Below are 15407 nucleotides of genomic sequence, written 5' to 3'. Positions count from 1 at the left end.
TCTCTCTCTCTCTCTCTCTCTCTCTCTCTCTCTCTCTCTCTTGGCAATTGCTCCTTTCCTTGCATGATTGATAGACTTTCATGAACATGCAGACGCAGTCTTGAAGATGTCATGAACCAGTGCCTAATTTATTTTTTCTAAAATTTAGGCAAAGAATAGAATCATGTGTTTCCACACCAGCTCTGGAAATCCATCTTTTAACTTGTCAAAAGTAAAATAAGTCTTAAATATAAAAACAAAACCCCAGCATGATTAATCTGCAGATTTACAGGAGGTTCTTGTTTAAGCTAGGCATGGGGGTCTTGCATAGATCCCTCTTGTCCTTTGTGCCCGTAAATGTGGGAAATTGTATATGTCTGTGTGTCTCTGGGGAGAGCATAGGGAGTGTGAAATGATTGGAGACTTGGTGTGGGCATTTGATAGGTGGGTTGAGTGAAGGTGATTGACACTGGCACAAGGAAATATTTGTTTATATTTTGGAGAAGAAGCCAGTAGGAAATAAGGCACTCTGTCAGATTCAAGTGACATCAAAAAGCAATTCCATTTGGTAGCCTTTGAATACCAGGTTTGCTTTCCCCTAACTCTGTAACTTTGCCAGTTTTGACCCAATCTATGTTGCTGTGTTTGATAAATGCCCCATTGTTTGAGGCCAATATGTCTTCTCTGGACTGATTTCCTTGACAAGCACGGACCATTCGCAAATTAAGTGACTGCATTCACTGCTTCCCAAGCCCTTATGGCCTGTCTGATGCTTGCGGCTCCTGATCCTGCAACCGGCTTCTATATTTATTTATTTAAAACTTTTTCAGACCATCCCTTACTGTAGTCTCAGGACAGTTTAACAGTAAGACAAAAATAAAATAAAATGAAATGAAACACAGCATCCAATATCTTTCCTGGTCTGCATGTACTGCAGGGTAAGGAGGAATAACATAGGATTAAGGTTAAGGAATATGTGCAGATGCACAAAGTATATTAAGTGATTTTCCTGTTCATTTTTGTCTAGAAATATCTGTTTCCTTAATCTGTGAATGGACTTTCACGTGTGTCTGTAGAGAGACAGAATTATGGCCTTGTGAACCAGTGTGAGGACATAATTAACACTGAATTTAAGAAATGCAATGTTACAAACCCACATAACTTTTCCTGAAAGCTCTTGAAATGTTGACTAGGAATGGTATACCCAGCCTGAGAAAATCATGTGTCATATTTCATATTTCATTTTTTCTAAAAAAAATCTGGGCATTCAGCATTACACTTAGGGCTAAGTCCAGTGTGCAGATGTTGCTGTGTTTGATAAATGCCCCATTGTTTGAGGCCAATATGTCTTCTCATATTGCATTGAGAAGACACAGATGCATTGAGTAGCTCCATCTCTGATGCTGCATGTGCTGAGTAGACCATGTAGATGGCTTCAACTTCTTCGCAAAGGAAGGAAGAAGTCCTTTGCTTGTACCAGAGGTTGCATGTGGAAAGCCTCAACCTGACTTGGAACCTCAATAGCATGAGGTGGCTAGTATCCTGTGGAAACCTTTACACCTGCAGCTTCCTTTCTGAAGACCTTACCCTTGCAGGCATCCAGGTTATGGGGAGGGGGTACTTAGCACTTATAACTTCACTGGTAAGCTACTGATGACTTCCTGCTTGTGTGATGGATTTCCCCCTAAGCAAAACACTAGAATATATGCTCCTTTTTGTTCCTGAAGGGAGGCCACTTAGCCATTGGTGCAGGTCTGACCCTGAATGTTTGTCCAAGTATCTTCTAAAATCTTTTGCTTAAACTGGCATTTTAGGTGAATGACCACCTATAGTAAATGTGTACTCTGGGAGAGGTTAATTTTGAAATTCATTTAATTTAGAATTACTTTGCATGGGATTTATTTGTAAAGTTTGGACTTCATTATGTGTAATTAAGGGGTTGTAACTGACCCTGAACCTTACAATAAAAGCAGGAAAGCAAATAATTTTATGCGCCCTTTTTAACTATTAAAGGCAGTTTACCAGTTCTGAATATAAAATACCTAAAATACAAAACCTTGGACAATCAGGAAGATATGGTATCTGAGTAACATTTCTGGCTGCAACCCCATGCACACTTCCTTGGGAGTAAGGCCCATTGAACTCAGTGGGTTGTACATCTGCACAGACATGCTTATGATTGTGCAATATGTATCATATCCCAAGTAATCATGTTTGAAGTCAAGTCTAATGCTGCTCGTAACTGAAATGGAAGAGCAATAATTTATTAGCACAAGGAGCTGTCCATCTGGAAGCACACCAGCTCTTACGGGTATTGAAGCAAGAATGAAGCTTCCAAGTGTTATGATTCATCTAAGCCATATCTCCCCATCTTTGTTTGTTTGTTTTCTTAGGAGGTCCGCTGTGGAAAATTCTCCATGAATGTACGTCACAATGATGATGACCGACCAAATCCCACTGGAGCTATCATCATTGCTGAATGGGGAGGTAGCCATGATGCCTCACTTAGTCAACGGAGATGGAACGCAGCAGGTAGGATGGAGCACAGCATCGCACAGATGAGATGTCTCTTTCTTAACTTAAGATAATGAGGAGAGCATAAGCTATGGCACTTCTGAGCAGTGTGACTTGCAACTTGCTTTCCTTTGAGTTTGATGGGCACGTCTTTCACCGAGGAGGCCATTCTTCCATAGCACCATTCCAGATAGTTTACATGGATTTCTAAGAAGTTTTTCCATCCATGCATTGACTCTACCCATACCTATTTAACTTAAGTAAGGTTGCTGCAGCCCCACACAGCACTTGTAGAGGGCTGATCAGGAAAGTACATCATTTTATTTTTCCTCACTTTAAGTGGTCAGTTTGTGTGGAGAGAGATAAAGACAACGGGGCTAGAATTGTGCAGAAAATCAGGATTTTGTGAGGGGAATCACTGCATTTTTGGGACATCTGCATTGTGTATTTCTCTTTGCATCGGTAATAAGACAATGGCAGATGGTCATTCCTTATCATACAGAGAAGATCAGATAGAACCATTTCAATCTGACATCAAACTTAGCTTCATAATCCCTGACCAGAATATTAGCTATATTGCATAAATTAAGAGGATGAAAGATAGAGAGAATTGACAGGCACTGCATGAATCTGCAAGATGAATCTGCCATCTAGTGATAATGGGTTGTATCCAATCTTACTCCAATTTAAGTCTCATTCATTTCAATGGGTCTGCTTTGAATATAACTAACCCTGTACATGATCCAGTCTGTTCTCCAGCCTGAGGTGATTGAAGTTGCCTGTTCCATATGGATGGTTTTATTTTTGGACAATTACCCAAGAATTATGGCTTTTTATAAATGGCAAATGGCATAGTGTTTTTCAAAGAAACAAGACATTTGTTGTCAAGTTGACATAGCAAGGTTTCAAATATTTTCCAGAAATTAATGGTTTTTAAATATTTTCTAGAAATTTGTGAATTTGTTGGGATGTTTTAAATTCTTGCAACAATTGTAGAGAGTGCCTGGGATACAAATGCAATGAATAAAAATAAAATTACTAGTGGGGGAAAGTCAGGCTAAGGAGATGAAGCCAGCTGGGAAAACGGAGAGCCAAATTTGGTGCAAAGACCTCAGGTTCTGCACCCCTGCATTAAAAGCTACAGAAGCAGAGAAGGACTTTTAGCTGGTCCTTGACCCAGATAGAACTATGGGGAAGAGAGATGGACTAATCAAGGCATTTGGAGGTCCATCACCATGCTCCTGCGCACTGCAATCTTCACCGGAGTTGCTCCCACATTCGGAGAGTAACTGCCTTAGAACAACAGATGCTCTGCCGTCATGGAACCCCAGTTCTAGTACACCCTGCCCAGACATAATTGCTCCTTGTTTAGATTCCAGAAAAGAGCTTTCCTTCTACCAGACGGTTAGGTCACTGGGAGGGAAATGTGTATCTGTGTGTGTGTGCTTTAAAAACACACACAAGATGTTGGAAACATCTGTTGACCACCTGGCCCATGCTAAGTGAGAGACTCCTGGCCCAGCTAGTCCAGTATTGTTTTTTTTTCTGGCTAGCAGCTGCTCTCCAAGGCTCAGGCAGGAGTCTTTCCCACAACTCTACTGTCTGAGATTTGTTTGTAACCAGAGAGGCCAAGGGCTGAGCCTGGAACTTCCTGCATGCAAGACACGTGCCTGCCATCCTCCTGATTTCAGTTGTCTGGCTCATCCCCTGACCTTCTGCAGCTGCTTGTCTTGCATATGGACTAGAGCCCCCTTCCTTCTCTTTTTACCATTCATTGGCTTTTTTTAACAAAGCAAATCCCTGAGGTCTACTGAGCTGGATGTTGTTTGAAACAAAATCTAGAAGTTAGCCAATGAAAGCAACAAAGATGTGCCCACCATAGGGTGAAACAGCCAAAATTTAAGCAGGAAAGAGAATTAAATAGCCATATGATATGTACAGAGAATCATTGGGCTTTGGAACTCATTTGCTATTTCGCATCTATTGTAAAAGGACAGACTCAATACTTACTGAGAGTGAAACAAAGAATTATAATTGTAACAGACTTCAGCATCTCTGCTTGAGAACTCTGGAAAAATGAATCATTCCAGAGAAGAAGCTGGTACTCTAAAGCTGGGTTTAAAACCCGGATGCCCAGTCCCAGGCACTGAGTACAGTTCCATTATGCCACAGTATCCTGGGAAAACATTCCATCTATTTGTGCTTGAAATAGCACAAATTTGTGTGCTTGAAATATAACCGTTCAGAAAGATTTTGAGCTAAATCAGACACAAAGCCATGGTTATTAATTTTTTGTAAATTTTCTGTTTCACATGAGCCCTGTTTGGGTGTCATTGTTCAATCAAATAGCAGGTTCATGGGGTGGGGGACAGAGCTGGCTTTTTCCTACATATGTGCTCCCCCCCCCCCACAGGCACACATGCATGTAGAAGACAAGGCTGATACATTCTCACCTTCAACTTGCCACTTGTTCAATTCTTAAATTTGTATACTGCTGAACTGACAGCTGCAGTTTGCAATCATGATTATAGTAGGGATAATGTCCAACAGAGTAATGGGACCATACTCTATTTCTGAGTTTTATTTTTCAGCATCATTATTATGCAAGCTCCACTCAGATTTCATGGTGTTTGAAATGTTCGGGCTATGCTCTTCAGTATCTTTTGTTGTGAGATATTCCGGTTGGATATCCCAGCCTTTCCCAACTAGGTGCCTGCTGGATGTTTTGGACTACAGTTCCTAGCATTCCTGATCATTGGCTCAGCTGGCTGGGCAGATGAGGAGAGTAAAGTGCAAAACATCTGGAGAAATCAAGGTGGGAGAAGGCTGAGATATTTCAATTCTCTCCCCCCTCTCCCTCTCCCTCTCCCTCTCCCTCTCCCTCACACACACACACACAGAGCCCCTGTCCTGCTCCTCTGGCAGCTACAATGATAGATCTAGTTTCTTGCAAGTAAAGCTAAAAGAATAAATCCTATTTTTGGTCTGCGCTGCTTGCACCTACTTGAGAGAGTCTCTTCCATAGCAGAGAGAGAGAAAGGGGGAAAGTCCTCCCGGAAGAAGGAAAGCATTGCAGGAAAGGGGTTCTCCCTGTCATGCTGGTTCTTTTTTTACTAAAGGGTTCTGCTTTGCTTTGCAAGAACAATTGTTCACAGTAAACATCACCTGGAGGGATACATCTCAGAATCATTTTATGTGCTCATCTGCTCAGTGTGAAAAAGAGGCCTGCTTTTTGAATTTTAAAACACAAACTCATGGGTGATCTTTCTCTCCCTCTCTCCTAGTTAAAAAAACAAAACAAAGCACCAGTCCACCTGCCTACCCTCTCTTTTCCCTGACCCTGTGATATCTCTTTCAGGCTTCCAGGAAGAGCCTTCTGGCAGGATGCTTAAAGGCGCATCCAGTGTAACATGTTTTGAGAGTAGCTGTCTTGATGAGCCAGAACCAGACCAGGTGCTTAATCAAAGGGCCTGGATGGTCCTTGTGGGTGCCAGGCCTTGGGAGTGTGGGAGCCCATGGAGCTTGCTGGAGGGGCAGAGACAGCTCAGGGGAATTTTGTAGGCACACAGGTAGAGATAGGGGAGAATGTTGGTGTGGAAAGTGCATTGCCAAGCAGGGTGTCAGCCCAATCAAGGTGCACCTACACATCCATAAGCGCTTTCCAGATCCTGAAATGAAAGTGCTGGCGGGCTCCAGCAGCCCTGTCCCCATCATACGTGTGCTCATGGTATCCATATTGCAGATCTAAAGGGGGCTTTAGAGTTCCTTGAGTGCAGGTCCACCTAGAAGGAAGATAAGCCAGGTTTTATAATACTGTGGTCTGTTGACTGATACTTTTTTCCTGGTTGATTGTGGTAACACAATACTTTGATTTTCTTCTGCTGCTACAGTGCCCTTTTCTTAATTTTCAAGAGACTGCTGCAGCATTTGGGCTAATTATAACTTTCAGAAACAATTAATTATCTTTGGAGAGGGAGAAGGGGAAAAACCCCACTAGCTTGCTATCTTGGAAAGTTAATCTGAGTCGCAAAGTAGTTCCAGAGTGCAAAAAATTGTTTTGGAAGACTTGAGAAATAAATCTCCTAAGTGAGTTTGCTTACCACCAAGACATTCTAAGTCACTGTGTATAAACAAAAGAGAGTGCACTGTGGCCCAATCTTATTTGTCCCAGATGGAGTTCCAAACTTGGCTCCCGCTCGGATGGTGAGGTCATGGAGCACCAGCAAAGCTCCGAGGGAGGGACGTGCATAGCATCCATTTTATTCCTGTGTGATTGGTGTGGGAGGGGGAGGCTGAGGGGGTGTCGGCTGGAAAATGTGTTTCATGGTTTTTCCCCTCCCTTCGCTGCTCTTGTGGAGACTGGCGATAAAGAATGTGGGCTAAAGCCAAGGAGGAATCAGCACTGAGCGGTGGGGTGTGCTTGGTGTTTTCCTCTTCTCTCTGAACCTGTGCAGGGTTGCAAAAGGGCACCTGACGTTGGCAGGAGGGCTCCAGGGCACCTGCCTGCATGAAAAGTTGGTGGGAGGGACAGGTCTGTCAGCGCTGGCAGAGAGAGTTTCCTTAGAAAGGCACCAAATACAGATTCTGGCAGGCTCAGTGTGTCTCCATTTGACAATTTTTTCTGCTAGTCAATTCAGTGCAGGAAACCGTAACTGAATGGAAAATGTAGTTATGTTGTATATGAGTCTCCTTGTCAGGTCTGGACAAGGAAGTGTGTGTGCGCGCATGTGGAGAGAGAGAGAGAGATCCTCTAGACGAGCCTTCTCCAACCTGACACTCACCAGATTGCAATGTCCAGCCAGCAGGGATAGTGATTGGGGATGATGGGATTTGTAGTTCAGTGGGTGCCAGGTTGCAGGAGGCTGATTTCCAGAAACAGGATAGGGATGAGATCTCTTTCCATCCATTCACCCCTTCCTTAAACACCTCTGAGAATTTTTGTGTTTGCGTGTCTGTGTACATTTAGCCTGTGAAATTACATTTTATTATTTACATTTTTATTATCAAGTTTTTCAGCTCAGAGTCTTCAAACTGTTCTTTGAGTTCCAGTTTGAGGGTTATGTATTTCTGCTACAGTTTTTAAGGACATGCTTTTATTAAATGGCTTACAGTAAAATTAAAAATGAAACCAATGCCAAATAACATGTATCATAAGCAGCTTAACTGTCTCCTGTATGAGGTTCCTTTCTTCTGGATGGCCTGCCTGGTGCTTTTTATGACCAGCTGGTGGGACATCAAGTGTCAGTGTGCCTTCCATCAAGTGTGCAGTCCCTGAGTTGCTGTTGTAAATCTTAATTATATAAGGTGGTGGAGGAGAAAGGATATCACAGAGGATTGGATGGTAGGCAGAATTAAGTTTTACATAATCATAAATTCCCATGCAGTTATATGTTGGTAGGAATGACCACTTTAAGCCAGAATAAACAGAGCAACAGTATACAGAGTCTACAAGCAGAATCCAGGACCTTGACGAATGTCTCCATATGGTGAGGACTGAGTAGCTTTGGTTTGCATGGACAACACAGCAAGAGCATAACGTGCTGGTTCATCTAATCAGCAATCTATGGTGGGTTAACTGAGAAGCTTCATTGCTGGATTTGTGCTCTAGCCTTCCCTTTGCAGGAAGCAGCAGAAAAATTCCAGAGTTGGGACTGTGGTTGGCTGATTATAGTGTTGGAGAAAAATTACATTAGTGGCTCCTTCCAGCTACTCCATTTTTCTGTTTAGAAATGGCTTCTTTGGCATTTCGGAATACTGTAGTTCCATGAAGAAAAGTATTTGCAAGCGATCGGTAAAGAAAGTCAAGCGCCTGGGAAGGAAACCTAAAGCCATAGCTCTTTTGCTTTTAAACTCCTTTATTTTGTGCAATCCGAAAGTGCAAGTCATTACAGTAGAACTAACACCACAAAACTGGAATGGGCTGATTGAAGCTCTTTCCTTGGGGGAGTATTGAGCATTATGGTTCTTTCGTATGTCCCAAAGAGCTGCGGTGTGTGTTGTCTGTCCAGTCCCAGACAGATTCTAGGAAAGGTTGTCCTGCTATTGTGAAAGAGGCATGTTCTCCAGCTTTTCCCTCCTGAGGCCATCGCTAAACTGGTTGCACACTCTGCTGTTTAACTGCTTCCTGGCTACGCACTGCAGAAATGAATATGATATTCATTGTGCTTTGGGATTCTGCACATGGGCAGGAAATTGGAATTCCAAATAAACCGCTCATCCAACTGGAGAATGGCTAACAGATACCAGGAAAGCCTTTTTAGCATTTAGATATTTAAAAATATGTATGTGCTGTTTTCTGACTAAAACATCTGAAATGGTTTAAGTAAAACTGCGTCAGAACACATTAAATGCTCAGCATGGACCAGCAGTCCAAAATCCATATTAAAGCACTGAGAGGAGAACAGCATTATTATCATTTATTTCATTGCTATACCACCCCACCTTTGAGACTCTCTGGGCGGTTTACACAATCCATAAAAGTAGATGATAAAAATACCATAAAATCAGAAAAGATTAGAACAGCTAAAACAGATGGTAAAACAGGCAACACAAAAACACAGCAAAGAATGGCAAGAAGAGTGTCTCTCCAAACACAGGCTCATCCTCCTCAAGCCCCTGGTTGGTCAAGTGGACCTTAAAAGCCTCAGAAAAGAGGGTCGTCTTAACCTGACACCGAAAACCTGGCATTGAGATTTGACTCCTGCTGGGCTGCAGTAGGGAGACTATTCCATAAATGGGGGGCCGCCACAGAGAAACCCCTCCCCCTAGTGGCCACCCTCTGCATTTCTCTTGGAGTTGGCACTTGGAAGAAGGTTGAGTGTAGTGTCCAAGTATATTGCGACTGGGAGAGGTGCTCCAGGTATGTCATGTAGGGTTTTATACGGTTAGGGATAGGGATCGGAACCACCATACAGGCAGGCAGTGCAAGTGGGCCAGAACTTATATATCCAGACATGTGGGTCCTGGTTATTAATCGGGCTGCTGCATTCAGCACCAGCTGCACTTCCTGAACCATCTTCAAGGGCAGCCCCACACAGAGCACATTGCAGCAATTTAATTTAGAGATTACCAGAGCATAGATCACTGAAGCCAGGCTGTCCCTGTCCAGGCAGGGATGCAGCTGGGCCAGCAGCTGAACCTGGTAGAAGAAACTCTGAGCCACTGATGTCACCTGAGGCTCAGGTGACAAAGATGGATCAAGGAGCACCCCCAAGCTATGGACCTGCTCCTTCAAGGAGAGTGCAAACCCATCTAGAACAGGTTGAACATCCCCCATCCGGTGAAAGGAACCAACCAGCAACAGCATCTCAGTCTTGTCTGGTTGAGTTTCAGTTTGTTAGCCCTCATTCAGTCCATTGTTGTAGTCGTATCCCAGTTTAGCACATCCTCAGCCTCACGTGCTGACAATGAAAAGGAGGGACAAAGCTGTGTGTCATCACCATACTGATGGCAACGCACTTCAAAACTCTGGATGACCCCACTCAGTGGTTTCATGTTGGTGTTGAATAGCATGGGCGATATAACAGACCCTTGAGGAACCCCATGCTGGAGGGCCTGTAGGGCTGTATCCCAAGCACCACCTTCTGGAGATGGTCCTCAGAGTAGGAGTAGAACCACTGCCAACTCAGCCACCCACTCCAGAAGGATACGAGGTTGATGGTATGAAGAGGTGCCAAGAGAGCCAGGGGTATCAACAGGGGCACATGCCCATCTCTCTCCAACAATAGGTCTTCATCGGGGGTGAACAGGGCTGTTTCCGTGCCAAAATCAGGCCTGAACCCTGATTGAAATAGATCTATTAGAAGCAATAGCTATGCATTTCCCATTAAAAGCATCTCAAAACTATTCCCCTAGTTTTCTTTTTCTATAAAACTGTGGAGCCTTGAGAGGAAACTTTTCCAGAATGCACACTTGTGTCTTCTCAAACATGGATGGAACAATTTTCCCATTGCAGTTCTTCTCAGTGCCGATGCAAACTATATATCTCAGCACGCAATTCTCTTATTTTAAAGACCTTGTTGCATTGCTGGGTAAGACTTAAAGGGTCTTTCATTTTAGCAGACTGCCTGCAAGAGTGGCTGACCAGACAGAGAGGTCATTCATTCTGCCCCTTAGGCAGAGGGCGATCCAGCTGCAAATAATCTTCAGAACATGCCTCCCGAGCACCAGGCATTCTGCCTGAGGATCTTGCAGGACTGCCATTTCTGGCAGTGTAGCAACTGCCCTGATTATAGGTATCCATTGATAGAACTCTGTGCAAACAAGAAACATGGCAGCAGATGTGCTGTTAGATTCTTGGAAAGCTTCTGTATCTCGCAAACATACAGGAGCAGTTAATCCCAAAGCAAATAGGAACAGGAATAAAACCGCTTTTGTTGTGATTTATTTAGATGCAGCTTTTTGAGGAGCACTCTTTTTTATAGTAAACGAGAAAAGGCTTAGTCCAGCCTTCTGCATCCTGGTGGTCTCCAGAAGTCTTGGACTACAATTCCTACAGTCCCCCAGGCTGAACTGAGTGGGAATTATGGGAACTGTAGGACAACATACCTACATGGCACCAGGTAGGTGAAGGCTGACCATAGATTTAGATAGATGTTGGGATTATATCTTTTTGAGGTAGTGCTTTTAACATCAATCCATCAATGACTCAATATTTTCTCACCACATTAAACTGTAATTGAAACTACTGTAAAGAAAAATGGTACAGTGCAATAACAAATATGGAACTATTTCAGACCAGAAGCAGATGTCATCCCAGAATTTAAAAAAGGAAGGAAGCCTGGAGGTTGGCAGGGTAGAAGCAAGCAACAGCAGCCTTTCCTTCTCCATGATGTTATTGTGAGGGGGGCAGGAGGAACTGTCAATCCAGACCCAGACTAGAGGTTTTCCCCCCCTCAACAAGCTACCCTGAGAACCCATGGACAGTTCTAGAGATTGTTTTACCCATGGGTTAATGGAAGCCATGAGCAAAAGTAGCAATCCCTCCCCCCTCCCCAAATCTTGCAATTCTTGGCACTGTTGCCAGTGTTCTGTTGGACACAGTGTGAGTTATTCCATGAGCAACCCATGCTGTGCAGCCGATTCACAGCTTGGTTTAGCATGTTTCGGCAGATCTACCCAATGGCTTCACACACAGCAATAAGCCAGAATTCCAGAAAAATTTTGGTTCATCATTCACAAGGCAACCTGCTACCCAGTCACTTTTGCTTGGCTTTTCCTGCCAGCTTCCGTAACCAGGAGCTTGTTCAGAGAAAGTATTACTTTAGAAACCGATTCCTAGTGCCTCCCTTCCCAACCAGACATTGTAGGTGAACTACACGCTGTGGTTTCAGTGTTGTTCACAGCAAGACCCGGGGCTACTGGCACATGTCAGTCATCACGAGGGCAGCTATTCACCCTTCTGCCTTGCTCGCTCTCCCCCGCTTTTTGCAGGAGTTATCCTCTCTCAGCTGTTCACTCTCAGCTGTTCACTCTGCAGTCACTGCTCAGTCTCTATTTTTGCCTTAGGGGACTGGCTGCTGTGGGGCGGGCTCCCAGATGACACCTTGAGGTGGGAAGCCAGGAGACCTGCCTTTTGGCTGTTGATAAGGTGCCTGAGCTATGCGGGCAAGAGATAGAGCGGCGAGAATATGTGCCAGGAGATCTTGTGATCTGTAGCACTGCGTAAGGTGGCCAGACTCCCAGGGATGAGAAAACAACCAGCCCAGCTCCAGGGTCAAGTGAGCCTGTTGCGATTTCCCTATTTGGTGACTTACAGTCTGGATAAATGAAGACTTGCTTGAACAAATCTAGGAGGAACCTGTTGCCTAGTACCTGGGGGGTGGGAGACAAAAGTGACCTCCATGTTTCAGGAAACTGGCTTTGGTGGCAGTGCCTGGAGCAAGAGTGCTCACTGCTATGGCTCCTTAGGGGCATCCCTGTTTGGACTCACTATGCTATGTCTTCCGGGTGAGTCCTCTTGAGTGAAGTTCTTCCCCTGATGGGAGACAACAAGCAGGAGCCCACAAGTGCAAGATAAGCCAGTATTCAACCAGAATTAAGATGAGGTAGAGTTTAAAAATGGTATTCTTTCCAATCCTAATGTCTGCATTGCTCCAAAATGAGGAGATGTTTATATTTTAAGTATGTGTGTCCATATATTACATTGCAGAGGTTTGAGTGTCCTAGAGTATCTCAAATTTCTGCATCAGGACACTTTGAGGTGAAAATATATTGCTGTGAGATGGATGGTAGTTGTCAGGGAAGTGCCATGAGACTGCCTCCTCCCCTGTTGTTAGATTACAAGTGAGGAATGGAATTTGCAAAGTTCTCTTCAGTTGCCCTCTGTAGAACAAATAGGAGGTATTTCTTGGTGGAATCTGGTTGGGGTTGCAGGGAAGGGAGGATGGGAGACTTCTAATTCTGATAATGATTTTTCTCCCTTTTCTTTGGCATCAGTTATAGGTGGGAATTGCGTATTAGGATGCTGAAGCTGGCTTGGTGTCTTGAGGTGATGCTTTAGATAACCGTCTGGTTGCCATAGTGACTCAGGCCTGAATCACACAGGAAGCCAAAAGCCAGAAAAGGATGTGGAAGACCTTTTCTCCTGGGGCTCTATAAACTGTTCCAGTACTCACTAGGCTCATTTGTGGGACATTAGGAGTAATAAGAGATGGGAGTGCCATTGAGCATGTGCAAAGTGGGAGTGAAGGAAAGGCTTCCAGGTCATATAGTGAGACCAAGGGAGGTTTGATCCTTGGCACTCACTTGGGCATTAAGCACTCCTTTCATTAGCACATTGGTATTGGTTTTGTGTACCAGGGATCAGGGTGGAGGTTGGCGTTTAATTTCTAGAAAGCAGAGTTGCGGCTTTCATTTCTCAAAGTCCAATGGTTTGAATGTTATTGAAATGCCATATAATTTAAATAACATGCCTGTCTTTAAGGAAAGACACACGTTTTGATCTTCCCAGCTCTATCACTTTGTTTTGAATGCTATGTTTTATTTGAAGAAAGTTATGACCCTTGTGAATAATTCATAGGCAATCGCAGGCTGGAAGGCAGATGTCTTTAACTGCTGACTGAACTGAGGTTGCGGATTGACTGCCTTTTGTTGGTTTATTTTTATCTCTTCTGGGACTTTGACTGTGGTGTCTTTGCTGCCCCTGTCCGTCTTAATCAGTGTCTAGTGAAAATCTTGCCACAGGCCTAACAATAAGGGTCCACGTTAGCATTTTCCCTTTCTGGAACGTATAATTTGGCCACGACAATGGGCTTGTGCAAAATTACTGTTATTTCAGAGCTTATGTATGATACGCAGTGCCTCTCTTAAAAAAAAAAACAACAACAACAACCTTCCAAGCATGTGTTGTTCCTCAGAAACTGGGTCCTTGCCTTGCTGTCTATGGAAAAGTCATTGCCTGTATGGTAAAGAGATCTTGCTAGCTTCTGCTACTGCAATAGTCCTTGGTGGATTTCAGGAATTTGGGGGTGGGTGTTCTCTGTTTGGAATTGGAGCGCTGCAAAGCCAATGTGGAAAAAAGAATTGAGGCTGAGGTGAAGCCTAGGGCTGGTGCCAGAAATCAGCACTGTGGGGTAGCTGTTGAAGGCCCACTGCTGTTGTGGACTGTGAGGTTGTGCTATGAGACAGTATCTTACCACATCCATGCAAGAGAGTCCATAAAGGTCAGTGTTGAGGCTGAGGCTGAGCTGCATTTTCAACAAACAAACAAACAACACAAAAAATATCCCTCATATAAAACATCCATATCACCTGCTACATAAATGTTTTAACTTGCAATGCCTGAAATCAGGTGGCATTCTGTATGCAAAGAAATTGTTCTGCCACTAAGAGTTACGGCTTTGCTCAGGTGCAGTGCCTGCCCCCTGCCCGTTCCTGCCTGCCTCCCCACCTGCCTGTCCTCCTCTCTCCCGGTAAGTGAATAGCAACCATTTTGTACATGAAAAGAGAAAATAGATCAGTGTGCCTTATGGACACCTCCACCTGGGGTGGAGGCTAGCCTTGCTCTTTGTCCCTGGTGACCCCACTTCTTGAAAATCAACCCCGTTCCTTTTTGTAGAGCCCCATACAGAATTCTGTTCTTTGGGGATGCCAGGTTAGGAATACCGTTGATCAAACTTTTTTTAAAAAATAGAGATAGTAGCAGTTCTACCAATGAAATTCAGCCTCATGTTTTGAGAGAATGCTCAAATTTAGTTCCAAATTTTGCAGAAGCAGTGTGTGCTCTCTGATAGTTCAGCAGTTCTACATGATCCTTGGCTTGAAGTTTGTGTCATCAGGATACAATCCTTTCAGACACTGACTAAAATAAACAGAGACGACCTCACACAGTGATCAGGATACTTCTGCTTCCTAAGTTGTATAATGTAAGCAGTGGCTATGAATAGCTCTTTCCACTTTTGTGCTTGGAAGTCCTTAATACAGAAACTTACCATGTCTCTTGAAATGGCTTTTTGGTGCAGTATTTTTGGGTGCAGTGAAAAGGGCAACAGCTGTGATAGCTTTTTGTAAGTCTCTCTAGCATTGTTGTGTCAGAAAAAGTGTGCACGGAATGGTTTTATTTTGTCCTCATGAGTGTGGCACCCATGACATCTTTGTTTAGTATGTTACTGCAGCCCACAATCTACCGCCTTCCACAGCCTACTTTGTATCCTGGGGCAAATTATAACCAAAAGATGCTTTCAAGTGTCATGGGATATGTTGATGCATGTTACAAGAGTTGATGAAGATGTTACTGCAGCTGCCTAACTCTTACCCACAAATTGTTCCTCTGTGAAAAAAAGATTTGCATATTTATCAGGTGGCACCAAACATTGGCTCTGGACATGCTCGGTGTGGTCAGGTATGCTTCCAGGTACCTGTGTACCTTCCTTGGCAAACTTCCCTTGTATTCACTGAGTTACCAGATAACTAAT

General features: G+C 43.8%; 1 protein-coding gene across 1 annotated transcript in view; it reads left to right on the top strand.

Annotated features, from left to right (window-relative positions):
• LOC123025692 (fibronectin type III domain-containing protein 3B-like) overlaps positions 1-15407 on the top strand; it is a 246434-nt gene that overhangs the window by 78880 nt on the left and 152147 nt on the right. Inside the window, exon 2 of the mRNA XM_044434665.1 lies at positions 2373-2511. Within this exon, the coding sequence (XP_044290600.1) occupies positions 2401-2511 (111 nt within the window). The 5' untranslated portion in view covers positions 2373-2400. The remainder of the gene's footprint in view (positions 1-2372; positions 2512-15407) is intronic.

The sequence above is a fragment of the Varanus komodoensis genome, unplaced genomic scaffold (assembly GCF_004798865.1).
Source record: "Varanus komodoensis strain SLA01 unplaced genomic scaffold, ASM479886v1 scaffold28, whole genome shotgun sequence".
NCBI classification, from domain to species: domain Eukaryota; kingdom Metazoa; phylum Chordata; class Lepidosauria; order Squamata; family Varanidae; genus Varanus; species Varanus komodoensis.
This window is presented reverse-complemented; position numbering and strand designations above follow the sequence as displayed.